An 18831-nucleotide genomic window follows, 5' to 3' on the forward strand; every position below is an offset into this window, starting at 1 on the left:
TATGAAACTCAGTGTGCACCTCCATTGGAAGGAATTGGATGATGGGAAAGAGTTGATGAGTACACAGCTGTTCCTCAATCCCTGAGGGTAGAAAATGTTTGTTCAAGGAGCATGTCAGTCCCTCCCTACCCAAAAGCGTAAGTACCCACTTGAGTTGTGGCTCCAGTGGCTAGAGTACCAGCCTTGAGTGGGGATGGGGAATTAGAGTTTGGAAAGCTAAATAGAAGCAAGAGGCCTTGAGGTCAAGCCCCAGTACTGGCACACATGCACACACAAGTTAGTTTGAATGTGTTCATAGTATCCAATTCTATCCATCTATCATACTTTGTTTAAAAAAAATTAAGTATTGGAATTTAGGCTATTTGACATAATTCTGGTTTGTTGTTGTTGTTGTTGTTTGGTCAGTCATGAGGCTTGAACTCAGGGCCTGGGTGCTGTCTCTGAGCTATTTTTGCTCAAGACTTGCGCTCTACTGTTTTTGAGCCACAGCTGTACTTGGGTTTTCTGATGGCTAATTGGAGATAAGAGTCTCACAGGCTTTCCTGACTTGTCTGGTTTTGAACCTTGATCCTCAGAGCTCAGCCTCCTGAGTAGTTAGGATTACAGATGTGAGTCAGCATCTGGCAATTTTAGCTGTTCTGATTAATGTGTTTTCATACATCTGTGGGATTATTTTCTTTTGATAAATTTTAAAATGTGAATTTATTTATTTATTTGTTTACTTTTTGTCAGTCGTGGGGCTGAACTCTGGGTCTGGGTGCTGTCCCTCAGATCTTCAGCTCAAGGCTAGCACCCTACCATTTGAGCGCCACTTCCAGCCTTTTTCTGCTTATGGGGTGCTGAGGAATCGAAACCAGGGCCTCATGCATGGGAGGAAACACTCTACCACCAAGCCAACCACCCAGTCCTGAAATTTCCTTTTTGTTAGTGACTTTTGAATTTGTTGACACATATAGTAAGTGCTATGACAGTGCAACTGAAATAAATAATTGCTTTTGAACTGTACGTTTCCTCAAAAAATCAAGAAAGCTAACTTATTTATTCTGCAACTGAGAAGACACAAGACAGAGAAAGTGAAAATTTCATGTAATTAGTAATAAACATAACTTGATTTGACTAGTTGACACTTCAATGCGAGGAAAGTAAGGCAAAGAAACTTAAGACACAGGGGCTGGGAAGGTGGCTCAGTGGTAGAGCGCTTGCCTTGCATGCCTGAGACCCTGGGTTCGATTCCTCAGCACCACATAAGCAAAAAGAAAAAAGCCGGAAGTGGTGCTGTGGCTCAAGTGGTAGAGCACTTCAGGCCCCATGACCGGACCCAAAAATAAATAAATAAATAAATTTAAAAAATTAAAAAAAGAAACAAGACACAAATGGCAGGCTTGACAGCTAGGCACACAAGGCATGGAGGTATGTATCAGGTATAGAAGATGACTGGAAAATTGATTACACTAAACAGATTTAACTGAGGCTAAAGAGTCTCCGATTTTTAACCAGATGTGGTGGCATAGACTTGTAACAGTTGTGAGGCAGAGATCAGAAGGATCACAGTTCTAAAAGGCAAAAAGTTAGTGAGCCTGATTTCAATCAACAAACTAGGCATGAGGGCATATGATTATAATCCCAGCAACACGGGAGATGTAAATAGGAGGATCTCGGTCTGAGGTTGACTGGAACAAAACCTGAGACTCTATTCAAAAAGTAACCAAAGCAAAAAAAAAGGCCTGGGGCATGGTTCAAGTGGTAGAGCAACTACCTAGCAAGTTCAAGGACCTGAGTCCTTGTTTGTTAATATTGAAGAAGTTGCAGGGGATCGTGCCTGTAATCCTAGCTACTCAGGAGGCTCAGGTCTGAGGGTCGGGGTTCAAAGCCAGCTGGGGCAGGAAAGTCCACCAGAAAACTGTAAGTGGAGCTGTGGCTCAAAATGGTAGAGTGCTAGCCTTGAGGAAAAAGAGCTCAGGGACAATATCCAGGCCCTGAGTTCAAACCCCATGACCAACCCCCCTGTCCCTCCAAAAAAAACAAATTGAAGGGGGGGAGGGGAGAAGGAGAAGGATTGGGATTGGGGGGGAGGGGAGAGGCTGGGAAGGGATGTGAAGGGTAAACAAAGGAGGAGGCTGCAATGCTTGGTAAGAAATGTACACATTATCCTGCCCATGCAATTGTAACCCCTCTGTACAGTATGTTCACAAATAAAATAAAATTAAATTTAAAAAAAACAAATTGAAGAAGTTATTTAAGCATGGAAAAGGTGAAGGGGTGAGATGGGTTAAAACAGGCAGAAATTGGTGGTTTCATATGCACTTGCAGATACAGACATAGCTATCAATGCATGTGTGCAGTGTGTAGATTAGACTAAGTCAGTGATGACAGCAGTAAGGGGCCTGGGCTATCCTCCATTAAGGAACCCAAGGCTTCTGGGCTGATCCTATTTCTAGGGTAAGAAGAATATAAAATAAATCTGGAACATTACTTGCCAGAGAGTAAGACAGTGATCACCAGATCATGTCAAAAGAATACAAAGCTATTCTTAAAGATCACCGGCTGCCTAAACCTGGGACTATTTTAGCACGAGAATAATGAAACAATCAACATACAACCTGTTAAGTAGAAGAGCGATTCTAAGTTCATATTGGCATAGATAAACAAACATGTAGCAAAGGTAGAGAAGGAATACCCTCCCCCTTGAAGCAAACTAACAACATGTGACTGGAGAAAGGAATGGGAAGAGAAAATTGCCACTGTTGTTGGGGGTAGTTGATTCAATAGAACTTGGCCAAGCCAGGTGCTGGTAGCTCATACCTGTAATCCTAGCTACTTAGAAGACTGAGAATTGAAGATGACAGTTCAAAGCCAACCAAGGCAGAAAAGTCCATGAGATTCTTATCTCCAGTCAAAGCAGAAAAAGCCAGAACTAGAGCTGTGGCTTAAGAGGTAGAGCACTAGTCTTGGACAAAAATAAAACAAAACCAAGAGCAAATGGGACTGGTGGAGGCCCTGAGGAAGAGAGGGAAGAAGGTGGAGGGGGGGTGGGAGAGAGAGAGAGAGAGAGAGAGAGAGAGAGAGAGAGAGAGAGTGACTGGAAGAGAGAGAGAGACTTGGACTGGATAGGTTTATGATGAATTTGATGAGGAAAAAATATTGTGGTACTCTTAGAACATCTCACAAAAAGTATTATTTATTCAATTGTGAATGAAACCCAGTGATTTTTTTGGGTAGGGGGCAGAAAATTATTACAGGGAGTAGGGAAACACATGGAACATTCAAGGACAGTCTGGGAGAAGGTATTTCCAACATATAGATCGAAGAATGAGTTCTTTTTTTGGAGGTGGGGGTCCAGTCGTGGGGCCTGAACTCTGGGCCTAGGCGCTGTCCCTCAGCTCTTCAGCTCAAGGCTAGCGCTCTACCACTTGGGCCACAGTGCCACTTCCAGCTTTTTTCTTTTTGCTTATGTGGTGCTGAAGAATCGAACCCAGGGCCTCAGGCATGCAAGGCAAGCGCTCTACCACTGAGCCACCTTCCCAACCCGGAGAATGAGTTCTTTATATACAAAGAGCTTCTACAAATCATCGTTTGTATTATAGCTCAATTTTTAAAGAGGCAAACGAAGCCAGGCACCTGTGGCTCTTACCTATAATCCTAGTTACTCGGGAGGCTGAGATCGGAGGATTGTGGCTCAAAGCCAGGCTGGACATGAAATCTAAGAAACTTATTAACCACTCCAATTAACCACCAAAAAGCTATAAATGGAGCTGTAGCTCAAGAGGTAGAGCATCTGCCCTGAGGAATAAAAGCTGAGGGATAGCATCTAGGCTCTGAATTCAAGCCCCAATACCAGAAACAATAATAACAGCAACCTTCAAACAAAAGACTTTATCAGGGAAGTCAGAAAAAGCTTCCCAAAGCAACTGCAACTGGCCTGAGCTGAATGAAATATGATAGATGGAAAGAAGGACTAGTAATTTTGTGCCCTCCACCCCCAAAAAATCACTGGGTTCCATTCATAATTGAATATATTTTAAAAAAGAGATAAGTCGAGCATGGTAGTATGTGCCTATACTATCAGTACTTAGGAAGCTGAGGCAGGAGAATTACAAGCTTGGGGCTAACCTGGGCTCGGTAGTGAGATGAAGAAGGAGACAAAAAATAGAGAAAGGGAGAGGAATGGTGGCGGGAAAAAGGAGAGAGCAGAGGAAGGGAAAGAAGAGGGAAAGGAGAAGGATGCAGAAAAGATAAAGCATCTCGGGCAGAGGAGCAGCTGGTGTTAAGACTCTGTGGCAGACAGTAGCATGATGAGTAAGAGAAACCGGGTAGATGGACAAGAAAGAAGGAGAAGGAGAATTGAGTGAGATAGGACTGCTTGGGTGCATAGCGCCAGCCAAGTGAAGAGTAGATCTTTTCCCCAGTAGCCCAGGTGGGTTGTAAGCCCTGGGAAGAACCAGCACTGTGTTTGTAAGGTGACACTCTTGTGTGCAGGTCTCTGTATACGTAACTCAAATACAACAAGTCAGCTGTCCCCCAAATTCCAGCTATCCATCCCCTACCATTTCAGAAGCCATGGGTTCTATCCTCCATTCTCATGACAAATGCTTTGGCCAGGACCTCTCCTGTCCCTCCTGCCTCTGTGTCTCTGCTCCCCTACTCTGTCTCCAGGGGGCGCTGTTTCTGTCCTTCCTCCAGCCTGAGTAGATTTCTGAATGCCCTTCAGTCTGTCCTCCCTCTCTCTCAAGTGTGTGGGTCTGAGAACAGAATGTAAAACCAATGAAGGGCCTGGAAAGACAAATGGAAAATGGTTATTGAACAAGCTGAAAACTGCCAAAACCATAAACTCTCGCTATGAAGCCGTCATCTGGCTGAAATGGAGAACCATAAAACTGAGACTAACGAATCTAAAACATCTGAAGTGTATTTGCAATGCTGGATGACTAGAGGATATGGAGAGAGGGAAGCTGGAGGACCACTGTAACCTTTCAGGCAGAGTCTGGACACCCGACAGGAGAAAGAGAAGCAACTGAATACTTCAAATCACCAATCCCATGGAGTTATAAGGAATTTAAATGTTACAATTTTGGAAGAAGGGGAGAAAGCATAGCAAAAAGGTTATAATTATTTAGTCCTGCTATGTCCACGGAAGGACACAAATGTACTCTTGGAGAAGTGAAAGCACACTGTAACCTAACAATATATGGGATGTTACAATCACTGAAATGCTTAGAAACATGCAGAATGGAACTGTATTTTATTTCTGGGTATATCCATGTGCAAAGGTATGGGATGCAATCAAAACCCCCAAATATAAGAGAAAAGCTTCCACTTGTCCTCAGCACCATGTGTCCAGCAAGGAGTTCACAGGACTAGAGGTGGTACTGATGATACTTTCTGGATGAGGACCCTTGGCATTTGTTATATGGTGACTTATATATTTCTGGCTTTTGGGTGGTTAATTGGAGATAAGAGTCTCATAAGTATTCTTGCCTAGGCTTGCTTCTAACTGTGATCCTCGGATCTCAGCCTCCTGAGTAGCTAGGATTATAGGCATGAATTACTGACACCTGGCTTAGCCTCCACTATATATGAAAAGAAAAAAAATTGTCAACCTAAGTTGCTTAGTAAATTACTACTAAGTAAAGGGATCAAAATGAAAATTCATCTTTCTAGTAATTGATTTTCTATTTAAGAACATCAGGCTTTAAATAGATGGAACCACTGGGTGTTATAAAATAGGTTCACTGTCTGGGGCTGGGAAGGTGGCTCAGTGGTAGAGCGCTTGCCTTTCATGCATGAGGCCCTGGGTTCGATTCCTCAGCACCACATAAGCAAAAAGAAAAAAGCCGGAAGTGGCGCTGTGGCTAAGTGATAGAGCGCTAGCTTTGAGCTGAAGAGCTGAGGGACAGCGCCCAGGCCCAGAGTTCAGGCCCCACGACTGGACCCCCTTCCCCCCGCAAAAAATAGGTTCACTGTCTAAAAGTGGAGCTGTGGTTCAAGTGGTAGAGTACCAGTCTCAAGCAAAAAAGCCAAGTGAGAGCACAAGACCCTGAGTTCAAATCCCAGTATCAGCACACACACACAGTTTCTCCACAGGCACAAATATAACTAATGAAGAGAATTGAGGGGCCTGGCAAATAGCTATATAGGTCTTGTGTTGGTGGTTTGGCTTCCAAATGTACCTACATGTAAGGATTTTGGCTTTGCCTTTCTAGACATAGAGACTAGTCTTGCATAGTTTGACATAGACCCTTTTAGAAGCAGACTTACAGGAGTTGATTCAGAGCACAGAAACTTCTAGAAGCTCTATTGCATGGACATGGAAGGTATAGATTCATTACAAATTTTAGTATTTTATGGCGTATCAGTTCAACTTACCCGCTGTTCCAAGGTGCTTGGATCAATAAAAGTCACCAGGTCAATGGAAAAGTACCCAGTCACTTTTCTCTTTCTGCAGGCCTGTCCAATTTGGAGGCACAAAGACTTGAGAACTTTGGGATCCACAGAGGTCTGCGGTATGGTGGTACCAGAGGAAATAAAGGGGCCTTCGGCATGAAACTGGTCCCCCGTTGACAGCACTGTGATTTCTCCACTGGGCTCTATCAGCATGTCCACAGTGAGGTTGGTGATGCTGTCTGCAGGTGGGAATGCTTCAATCATGCCTCCTGGTGGGAAAAACACGGAACAATCAAGCAAATCACGCCAACTTAGAGTGGGAAGAAAAAGTCTAGGCTTTGGTGGACTCGAGCTCAGTTCCTGCACCTGCCATTATCTTGGGAGACTTTGGGGCAAGCAGCTTCAAGCTCTGCACTTCTTTTTCTTCTTCTGTAAAATGAACATCATAAAGCCTTCTTCATCAGATTGTATCTGCAGCATTTAGCCCAATGCTTGGCATGTAGGAAGGCTTAATGAGTGGTGGCTTGGATTCTTATTGTAATTATAGACTGGAAATACTATGTTTAGACATACTCATGGCAGAAACCTATGGTTTCTGGTCAAACCTCTCACAGGAATTAACTGTCAATAGTCAATTGCTTATATCTTGGTTAAATTAGTGCCCCTTCTGTCATTCTTGACAGGCTTGGGCTTTAAACAGAAATAATTAACTTTGATTATCATGCCAGACACAAGACGCCTATATATAGCCAGTTCTATGTATGTATCTAAGCATGCGTGAATGTATTATGTATTTATTTATGTTTTGTGCTAATACTGGGGCTTGAGCTCATGGCCTACAGCTCTTGCTTAGACTTCTCACTCAAGGCTGATGCTCTACCACTACTGGCATTTTTGCTGTTTAATTGGAGATAAAAGTCTCAGGATTTAGACTGTGATCCTCAGATCTCAGCCTCCTGAGTAGCTAGGATTGCAGGTGTGAGCCACCAGTGCCTGGCTAAAAAATATTTTCTAAAACAGGACCAGAGAACCAGGAGACAGTGTTGTTTTGCTGATAGTCAGAGCTTTACAATTTATCATATTTTATCTTTTGCTCTGAATACCAACAATCAGAGGCAAGTCAGATGCTTGACCACAACAATATTTTTTATTTACTTTATTGTTATTATAGAGGTGATATACAGAGGAGATACATTTACATGAGTCAGATAATGAGTATATTTCCTTTTGTATAGTGTCATCTGTTCCCTCATTCTCTCCCATTCCCTTCCTCCCATTTCTACCCACAAGTTATATAGTTCACTTTCATCAATGTCCAGTGCGCTCCACTGCTGCACGATTTTACCCTTTTCCCTTGGGTTCTATGCCCTCCCCCAACCTCCTACAGATATGCACACGAATATACTTTATATGAGGTGAAGAGTACAGAACCGTCAGCAAAAGAAAAAAAAAAGAACAAATTAAGAGGCCTTTGTTCCACATCTTTGGAGTTCATTTCAGGCTCTTAGGCACTGCACCTTTGTGATTCTCTCCTAAGACTCTCCTCTTTTGTTCTCACTGTATGTGAATATCTAGGATCCTGTGAAATCTGTCATATCCCAGTGCATTTTAGATCTAACTTCCACATATCAGACAGAACATATGCCATTTGTCTCTCTGATCTTGGCTTACCTCTCTTAACATGATTTGTTCTAGTTCTATCCATTTTCCTGCAAATGACATTATTTTGTTCTTTCTAATGGCTATGTAAATTTTCATTGTGTATTGGTACCACATTTTTTGGACCCACTCATCTACTGTAGACATCTGGGGTGTTTTCATATCTTGGCTACTGTGAATGGTGTGGCAATGAACATGGATAGTACAGGTGTCCTTATATCCTGACTCATATTGTTCAGGGTAGATGCCTATGAGTGGTCTGGCTGGGTTGTAGGGAAGATGTTTAGTTTTTTGAGGAATCTCCAGACTGCTTTCCAGAGTGGTTGTACTAGCTTACATTCTCACCAGCAGTGCTATAGGGTTCCTTTTCCTCCATATCCCCACACCAGCATTTGTTGTTGTTCAAATTCAAAATGTTGGCCGATCTAACTGGAATCCTTGGTTTGTATTTCCTTTATGGCCAGGGATACCTCCTGTGTTTGCCATTCTTGCCTCTTTTTCTGAGAAGTCTCTTCTTAGCTCCCTTGCCCATTTAGGAATTGGTGTATTAAGTTTGGAAGGGGTTAGTTTCTTGAGCTCCATGTATATATTGGATATTAGGCCTTTGTCTGATGTATTGCTGGTAAAGATATTTTCCTAATTGGTTGGCTGTCTTTTTAGTTTGTGTCCTAATTGTGTCCTTAGCTGTGCAGAAACTTTATTTGAATGTAGTCCCACTAATTGGGTGTCTCACCTATCAGTTGGACCCCTGGGACTCTATTAGGAAGTTCCTGCCTATACCTATAGTTCTAATATCTCTCCTGCTCTCTCTTGCAGTAGTTTCAGAGCTTCGAGTCTGACAGTGAAGTCTTTGATCTACTTTGAACTGATGTTAGTGCATGGTGACAAGCAGGTATCCACTTTTAGTTTTCTACATATGGCTGCCCAGCTTTCCCAACACCAATTGTTGAAGAGGCTATGTTTTCTTCATTTGTCAAATATCATATGACTGTGTGCTGTTCTATTTCTTGGTCTTCTAATCTGTTCCATTGATCTTTGGTTCTATTTTTGTGCCAATACCAAGATGTTTTTGTTACTATGGTTCTGTAGTAGAGTTTGAAATCTGATATTCTGATATTTCTTGCATTGCATTTTTGCCTAGAATTGTTTTGGCTATTTTAGGTCTTTTGTTGTTCCATTAGAATTTTTGGATTGTTTTCTCTATCTCAGTAAAGAACATCATTGGTATTTTGATGGAGATTGCACTGAATATGTATATCTTTTTTGGCAGTATGGCTCTTTTCTGAATATTGATTCTACCCCTCTATGAACATGGAAGGTCTTTCCATTTCCTGGTGTCCTCTTTGTTTTCTGTCTCCAGATTTTTTTTAATAGTTTTCACTATAAAGATCTTTTACATCTTTGGTTAGATTAATTCCTAAGTTGTTTTTTTTGAGGCTATTTCAAATGAAGTTGTTTTCATGGGTTTTCCTTTCTGCTTGTACATAGTTGGCATACAGAAAGACTACTGATTTTTGTGGGTTAATTTTGTATCCTGCTACTTTGCCAAAGTAGAGGATCAGCTCTAGGAGTTTGGAGGTAGTTTTTAGGGTGCTTTAGGAATAAGATCATGTCGTCTGAAAATAGGGATAGTTTAATTTCTTCTTTCCCTATGTGAATCCCTTTTATGTCCTTTTCCTGACTTATTGCAAAGAATTCTAGAACTATACTAAAGAGGAGTGGAGAGAATGGGCATCTTTGCCTTGTTCCTGATTTTAGGCAAAATGGTTTTAGATTTTCCCTATTCATTATGAAATTGGCTGTTGATCTGTCATATATAGACTGCATTTATTTACTTATTTATCTATTTATTTATTTATTTATTTTTGTGTTGGTCATGGGGCTTGAACTCTGGGCCTGGGCGCTGTCCCTCAGCAATTCAGCTCAAGGCAAGTATTCTACTACTTGAGCTACAACACCACTTCTGGTTTTCTGATGGTTTATTGGAGATAATAATCTCATGGACTTTCCTGCCTGGGCTTGCTTCTAACTGTGATCCTCAGATCTCAGCCTCCTGAGTAGCTAGGATTATAGACATGAGCCACTGGTGCCCAGCTATCTTTATTAAGGATTTTTTTTTCTATTCCAAAGCATTTAACATGAATGGAAGCTGTATTTTGTCAAAGGCTTTTTCTGCATCTATTGATATGCTCATGTGGTTCTTGTCCTTGTCTCTGTTGATGTGGTAAATTACATTGATTGATTTGCATATGTTAAACCAGCCTTGCATCTATGGGATGAAGCCTATTTGGTCATAATGTATGATTTTTTAAAAGTTGTTTCTGGATTCTGTTGGCTAATATTTTATTTTATTTCATTTATTTTTTGTGGGTCGTGGGGCTTGAACTCTGGGCCTGGGAGCTGTCCCTGAGCTCTTCAGCTCAAGGCGAATGCTCTACCACTTGAGCCACAGTGCCACTTCGGTTTTCTGGTGGTTAAAATTTGGAGATAAGAGTCTCATGGACTTTCCTATCTGGGCTGGCTTTGAACTGTGATCTTCAGCTCCCAGCCTCCTGAGTAGCTAGGATTATAAGCATGAGTCCCCAGCACCTGCTGTTGGCTATTATTATTTTTATTTATTTATTTTTAATTGTGAAAATACCATACAGAGGAGTTACAATTACATGGGCAAGATAAAGAGTACATTTCTTTTCTTTTTTGGGGGGGGGTCTGGTCATGGGGCCTGAACGCTGGGCCTGGGCGCTGTCCCTCAGCTCTTCAGCTCAAGGCTAGCGCTCTCCCACTTGAGCCACAGCGCCACTTCCGTGCTGAGGAATCGAACCCAGGGCCTCATGCATGCAAGGCAAGCGCTCTACCACTGAGCCACCTTCCCAGCCCATGAGTACATTTCTTATAAGCATTGTTGCCTCCTCGTTGTTTCCCTTCCCATCCCCTCCCATAGTGGCTATTATTGTATTGAGGAGCTTTGCATCTGTGTTCATCAGAGAAACTGGTCTGTAGTTCTCTTTTTTTTTTTGTTGGATCATTACCTGGTTTTGGGATGATATATATATATATATATATATATATATATATATATATATATATGTGTGTGTGTGTGTGTGTGTGTGTATGTATGTATGGTTTGCAATTGCTCCCTCTGTTTCTATTTCATGGAAAAGCTTGAGTATTATTGGCATTAGTTCATCTTCAAAAGTCTTATAGAATGCAGCAGTGAATCCATCCAGACCTGGGTTTTCCTTGTTGGAAGACTTCCTCTATCTTGTTACATGTTATTGGTTCATGTAGCTGGTTTGTTTCTTCTTGGTTCAGTTTAGGCAATTTGTACATTTCTAAAAATTCATCATTTCTGCAAGGTTTTCCTTCTTCTGTGAGTACAGATTCTGAAAGTAGTCCTTTATAATCGTTTGGAATTCTTGGATGCTTGTAATGCTTCCTGTGGCCTCTCTGATCTTATTGATTTGAATCTTCTCGCTTCTTGTTTTCATTAATCTTGCAAGTGGTCTGTCAATTTAATTTTTTTCAAAAAAACAGCTTTTTGTTTTACTTATTTATGTATAGTTATTTTTAAGTTTCTATTTTGTTGATTTCTGCCCTAATCTTTGCTATCTCTCTCCATCTGGTAGTCTTAGATTTGATTTTTTTTCCTGTTTTTCTAATTGCATCATGAGTTATTTGTTTGAGCTGTTTCTGTTTTCTTTATGTGTGCACTCTGGACTATGAACTTTCCCCTCAACACTGCTTTTGCTATATCCCAGAGGTTCTGTTGTGATGTTTTCATTATCATTAAATTGTAAGAACTTTCTAATTTCTTCTATGACCCACGTGTTATTCAGTAGTGTGTTATTATGCCTCCATTTGTTTGAATGCTTTCTGCACTCACATTTTTTTGTTGAGAACTAGTTTGATTTCACTGTGGTCAGACAGGATGCAAGGAATTATGTCAATCGTCTAGTATTTGCTTAAGTTCTTTGTGTGATATGATCTATTTTGGACAATGTTCCATGGGCTGCTGAAAGAAAGTGAATTGGGTCATTGTTGGGTGGGATACTCTGTAGTTGTCTGCTAACGTCCATTTGGGTTATTGCATCATTTAGTTCAGAGGCTTCTTTGCTTACTTTTGCTTGGTTGTCCTGTTCTTTGGTGAGAGTGAGGTGTTAAAATCTCCCATTATTGCTGGGCGCCAGTGGCTCACATCTGTAATCCTAGCTACTCAGGAGGCTGAGATATGAGAATCATGGTTCAAAGCCAGCCCCGGTAGGAAAGTCCAGGAGACTCTCATCTCAAATAAACCACTAGAAAACCAGAAGTGCTACTGTGGCTCAAGTGGTAGAGTGCTTGCCTTGATCTGAAGAGTTCAGTGACAGCGCCCAAGCCCAGAGTTCAAACCCCATGACCGACAAAAAACCAACTACTCCCTCAAAACACCCCCAGCAACTCCCACTATTATTATGTTTGGGTCTATCTTGTTCTGTAAGTCCAAAAGTATCTGTTGAACATATTTAGGTGCCCCATTATTTGGTGCACACATACTGACCACTGTGATTTCCTCTTCATGGATCATTCCCTTTATAAATATGTAATGACCTTCCTTGTCTCTTTGTACTGATTTTAATGAAAAGTCTATTTTATCAGATATCAATATGGCTACTGCTGCTTTCTTGCATGGTGTGTTTGCATGGAAGATCTTTTATCCTTTCACATGGAGTTTGTTTTTATCTTTGTCTCTTGGAGACAACAAAGGGACAAATCTATGTTTTTGATCCAATCTGCGGTTCTTTTTCTTTTGCTTGGGGAATTGAGTCTGTTCATGTTTAGGGTTATTATAGAGTGTCATGTTTCCTGTCATTTTTTGATTTCTGTATTTTGCTTTCCTCTTCCTGTACTTACCAAATTGGTGTTCTAGTGATTTTTTTTTCTTTTTTGGGTCTGATTGTGGGGCCTGAACTCTGGGCCTGGGCGCTGTCCCTCAGCTCTTCAGCTCAAGGCTAGCACTCTACCACTTGAGCCATAGCACCACTTCCGGCTTTTTTCTTTTTGCGTATGTGGTGCTGAGGAATCGAACCCAGGGCCTCAGGCATGCAAGGCAAGCCCTCTACCACTGAGCCACCTTCACAGCCCCTCTTCTAGTGATTTTTGTCTGATGTGTTTCCTTGATTTTGATTGTTTCCTTCTGATTGAATAACCTCCCTTTAGCATTCTTTGTGATGCTGGTTTAGTTTCATGAATTCCTTTAATTTTATTTGTCATGGAAGGTTTTAGTTTCACCATCTAATGTAAATGATAGCCTTGCTGGGTAAATCAGTTTGGGTTAGCAGTTGTTGACTTCAGGGCTTGGATTATATCATTCCAGGCTCTTCTTGTATTGAGAGTTTGTGTGGAGAGATCTGCAGTGATTCTGATTTTCTTTCCATTGTAATATACCAGCTTCTTTGATTTTGCAGCATTTAAAATCAATTTCTGCTGTTCAAGTCTAATGTTTTATTATGATGTGTCTAGAAGTTTCTTCTTGGATCCTGTCTACTAGGGGTTCTATATGCTTCTGTTAGGTGGGGTTTCTCTTTTAAGATTATGGAAGTTCTCTGTTATTATTTTACTGAATAGGTTTTGATGCCTTTACTATTGAATTCTTCCCCCTCATTGATCCCAATTATGTATAAATATGATTTCTTAGCTGTGTCTGCCAATTCTTGGATTTCCCTTTTGGTTGGTTCTGAATGCTTTTCCAAACCTTTGACTTTTTGTTCTAGCACCATTGTTTTATCCTCAGCTCTTGATATTCTATTTTCTATTTCACTTATGGATTCCACTATGGTTTTCACTGTGGAAATTGAACCTTTTATGCTTCCTAGATCAGTTCTCATAGTGATAATTTTATCTTTTAGTGAGGTGTATAGCATTTCTATTTTTATCTCCATTTCTTTTTGGTAGTCCTGGATTTTCACTGTCACTTCTTCTTTTTACTCTTGAAATTGTTTAATGCATCTTATTTCTCCCCAATATTTCATTGGCCAATTCTGTCATCATTTCTTTAATGGTTCTTTTGCCCTCCATCTCTTCTTCACTCTCACTGGGGTCCTTTCCTGGATTGTTGTTGGCTTTTGATTTTGTTTGTTGTCTGGGTTGTTCATGAATCTTGTAATTATTTTTTTGGGGTCCAGTCGTGGGGCCTGAACTCTGGGCCTGGGCGCTGTCCCTCAGCTCTTCAGCTCAAGGCTAGTGCTCTACCACTTGAGCCACAGCGCCACTTCCGGCTTTTTTCTTTTTGCTTATGTGGTGCTGAGAAATCGAACCCAGGACCTCATGCATGCAAGGCAAGTGCTCTACCACTGAGCCACCTTCCCAGCCCTCTTGTAATTTTTTGAACAATAGTATTTTGATAGTGAATTTTGTAGGCTAATCTAGGAGTGCCCACAGAAATTACATTACCATTTTTAAGTCTAACTTGTAAGTCTTACTGTAGGTGTCCCTCTTTTTTGATAAGATTGATATTACTTAATTTAAAAATAGAAACAATGGGAAATGGTGGCTCATACCTGTAATTGTAACCAGTAAGAAGGCTGAGGTCTGAGAATTACTTGAAACCAGCTTGAGGCAGACAAATCCATGAGAATCTTACCTCCTATTAACCAGGAAAAGCTCAAGTGGTAGAGTGCTAGCCCTAAATGAAAACCTAAGGGACAGTGTCTAGGTCCTGAGTTCATTTACGAGAACTGTCACAAAAATAAATAAAGTTAAAAACAACTATGTGCTCTCTGGACAAGGAGGCCTCTGGAATCTGACAGATGAACAAAGGGCTGGCAGGAGGTAACTCTGCCTCTAGGTATAAGCCACAGACTTATGAGGAGCATGCACATATATATGATCTCAGCAGTCCTCAAAGGCAATTATCTTGTGTTTCAAGCAAAGACATGTTCCTTAACTGTCTATAAATTTGGCCAGAGTAGTTGCCTAATAAATGCCAAGTTTCAGTGAAAGAAAACTGGTTTGGAGAGCACATATTCAACCCCTAACCTATTCATTTGGTTAGGTCAAAGATGTGTTTTGCTTCAAATGTGTGTGAGTTCACCTGAATACCAGTCCATGGACAGTTAGCAATGTAAATACAACAAAACAATGGCAAAAATCCACAAAGCTTAGTTTTTTAGTTTTAGTGTCTTTCTGATTCAGTTAAGTTAGTGGGCCCAGTTGCCTCTATATTATAATTATTTTTATTACTTGCTAGATTACTTTAGATTATTTAATAAGAAGCTTATTTATACTATCTCCTTAGCATCAGCATCAGAAAAGAACCATAACCTTTTCCCTTTCCAAGCAATGAATTCCTCTCTAAACAAAAGAAACAGCACAATAGCAGTTCTCAAATAGTAGAGAACCAGACTTAAGCAAAAAACCTAAAGGACAGTGCCTCGGCCTTGAGTTCAGGCCCCAGCACAGGCACACACAAAAAGGCATAGCCTTTCATATTATCCTATGACACTGTAGCACATAAGACAGCCAGAAGCACACTTGAGAGAACAGAAATGGAATAAAAAGGCACTAGTGGGAACTGGCAGGACATGGGAAGCTTCGAGGTAGGAAATGGCATAGACCTGCTGTATGCATGGGGCTCAGAGCCAAGCAGAGCCATTGAAAACATGAGATGGACGAAAAGCAAGATTTTAAAGCCTACTAAAATCATAGCATTTAACTTTGTAATCCCAGTCACCACTTACCTGCTGTGTGATTTTGCCCAAGTCACTTTCTGCATCTCCAAAATTTCAATTTGTTAGGTATGAAATTGGGTCAATAAAGTCTACTCTGAGACTAGGTGCTGGTGGCTTATGCCTGTAATCCTAGATACTCAGGCTGAGATCTGAAAGTTGAGGGGTTTGGTTTTTTCTTTTTGTCAGTTGTGGGGCTTGAACTCTGGGACTGGGTACTCCCTGAGCTCTTCAGCTCAAGGGTAGCACTCTACCACTTGAGCCACAGCAGGACTTCCGGTTTTCTAGTGGTTTATTGGAGATAAGAGTCTCATGCACTTTCCTCCATGGGCTGGCTTTGAACTGTGATCCTCAGATCTCAGACTTCTGAGTAGCTAGGATGACAGGCGTGAGCCACTGGTACCCGGCTGAATGTTGAGGTTTGAAGCCAACCCAAGTAGACAAATCTGAGAAACTCTATCTCCAATTAACCAGTAATAAAGCTTAAGTGGTAGAACTTAAGTGGTAGAGTGCCAGAAGTGAGTGAAAAAGCTCAGAATGGGATGTACAGCACACACACACACACACACACACACACACACACACCAAAACAACACCAAATTTACCCTGCCTCCCATCAATAAGCACAGTATGATTGAGGAACAAAATAGAAAAACAATTTTCAAGAAGATTTTGTAGGCTGACCTTGGAAGATCTGGAAACTTCCTAACATATAGAGATCTTCATGGTCCCCCTCCATTCAACTTTAAAAAAAAATCATCCATTAGGAAGAATGATATTAGGTAATTTACAGGGAAATGGATGGACTTGAAAAAAATACGCTAATTAAGTAAGACAGTCTCAGAGCTGTGCACTGGCTCACACCGATAATCCTAGCTACCCAAGAAGGTGAGATCTGAGGACCACAGTTCAAAGACAGCCCAAACAGGATTATTCTTGAGACTCTTATCTTTAATTCACTATCAAAAAAGACTGGCGCCGTGGCTTAAATGGTAGAGCACTAGCCTTGAGCAAATAAAAGCTCGCAGATAGCACTTAGACCCTGAGTTCATGTCCCAGGACTGACTGGCACAAAAAGAAAATAAGTCTCAGAGAGACAAAGGGCACATGTTTTCTCTCATTTGTGGAAATTAGATCTTAATTATAAGCATATAAAATATCTACAGGGTCATATGCATATATACACCAACAAATCAATTAAAGTATGGTACACACAGAAGAGGGTTCCAATGGTCTAACTCCTTTTAACAACTGACCTACAGTTCAACAAAATGAAGTTGAACATGTGTTGTCCAGAGGGACAGGGGACCAGGGGGAGGGGGTAGAAGAATAGAGAAAGGAAGAGTGGGAGAATGCAGTCTCATTGAGTACATATATAAAAGTGGAACCAAGTAAATTGAGGAAATGAGTAGGGTTGGGAGACATGGGGTAGAGTCAGGGAAGGGATGACTTTGCTCAGGATGTACTCATCAAGTACATTGGATTGAAAACTCTTTGTACACCTACTTAAAGATCATTAAAATTAATTTTTAAAAAGACCAGAGGTAGGGGAGAATCTCATATTCTGAACATTATTTTGAATGGAAGCACCTTATTGTCTCCCATTTATTTATGTGGGTACTAACCTTACTTTTACCTTCCCCTCTGTGGGCAATGAGGGAATTTGTGGACTTGCAGACCTTTGGAGATGAGAAGACATTAGAGGTAATGTAGCACCTCCCTCCCTCCTTCAAAAAATAAAGCCCTTTTCAGCACTCTTGTTAGATCACTGGTATCCAACCCTTGGCATACATAGTTCCCTAGCAGAGCATTTGTCACACCCTGCCCAGTGCCCAGTAAGTGTATCCAACAATGAAAAGCCCATCCTTCTTGATCCTCTCCCATACACTTGACTCTCAGCAAGACTCCCACAGCAAACATAGAGATAGTACACGATTCTTCTACTCATTAACAGAATGGTTTGGGGTGGATTAATCTTTTGTACCTCAGGTTCCTCCCCTGTGATATTGATAATGGTACCCACTTTGTGGGGATATTATGAAGATTAAATAAGTGAATAAATGTAAACTTAGGGTAACATCTGGCAGATGTTGAGCACTGGCAGATATTTGTGTAGTAGGATAACATCTGCTATTATCATTACTGAGACATGGATGCTGCTGTCCTTTGACATAACATCATTTCACTATGATACACTGATGCTATAGCATTAGTGTTATGATCATTTGGCCAAGAGTGAGTAGAGTGGAGAAATACCTTCTGTGGTCTGTTAAATGGCTCACATGGGTGAATATATGTATTCTAAGCCCAGTCTCCTACAGATGGAAGGCCCTTGCATAGGTGTGGCCTGGGTGCCAGGGCCACCTCTGGACCAAGGGATAAAGTCTACTTGTTCCATTCATTCCCTCATCAGTCATGGACCACTTCGTGTTGTTAAGAAATGAGAATGGGGGCTGGGCTGGTGGCTCAGTGGTAGGGTGCTTGCCTTGCATGCATGAGGCCCTGGGTTCGATTCCTTAACACCACATAAGCAGAAAAAAAGCCTTGAGCTGAAGAGCTGAGGGACAGCATCCAGGCCCAGAATTCAGGCCCCACAACCAAAAGCAAAAAAAAAAAAAAAGAGGAGGAAAGAAAAGTGAAGGAGGAAAGGAATGGATGTTGGCTTTGTTCTTGGACTGTAGAAGATTTTTTATTTTTAACTCAGGGCCTTGCACTCCCATTGGCATTTTCATTCAAGGCTGGTGCTCTACAACTTGAACCACAGTTCCACCACTGGCTTTTTTTGGTCTGATTAATTGGAGATGCAAGTCTCATAAATTTGCTTACTTTAGTTAGCTTTGAACTGGGATCCTCAGATCTTAGCCTCCTAAGTAGCTAGTATTACAGGCGTGAGCCACTGGTGCCTAGCTTGTAGAGGATTCTTAATTTGGAAATGTTACCTTAGGAATTGGATGAAGCCATTTCTGTTCTCCTAGAAAACGGAAAGGGAAATGGAGGGTTTTCTTTGTTGTTGTTGTTGTTTGTCGGTCATGAGGCTTGAACTCTGGGCCTGGCCTCTGTCCCTCAGCTCTTCAGGTGAAGGCAAGTG

The 18831-nt window shown here is 41.3% G+C and overlaps 1 protein-coding gene across 1 annotated transcript in view; it reads right to left on the reverse strand.

Annotated features, from left to right (window-relative positions):
* Positions 1-18831, reverse strand: part of Iqch (IQ motif containing H) — a 226063-nt gene that overhangs the window by 54860 nt on the left and 152372 nt on the right. The window contains exon 17 of the mRNA XM_013009902.1: positions 6364-6650. Within this exon, the coding sequence (XP_012865356.1) occupies positions 6364-6650 (287 nt within the window). The remainder of the gene's footprint in view (positions 1-6363; positions 6651-18831) is intronic.

The sequence above is a fragment of the Dipodomys ordii genome, unplaced genomic scaffold, assembly GCF_000151885.1.
Source record: "Dipodomys ordii isolate 6190 unplaced genomic scaffold, Dord_2.0 Scaffold11, whole genome shotgun sequence".
In the NCBI taxonomy this organism is placed as follows: Eukaryota; Metazoa; Chordata; class Mammalia; order Rodentia; family Heteromyidae; genus Dipodomys; species Dipodomys ordii.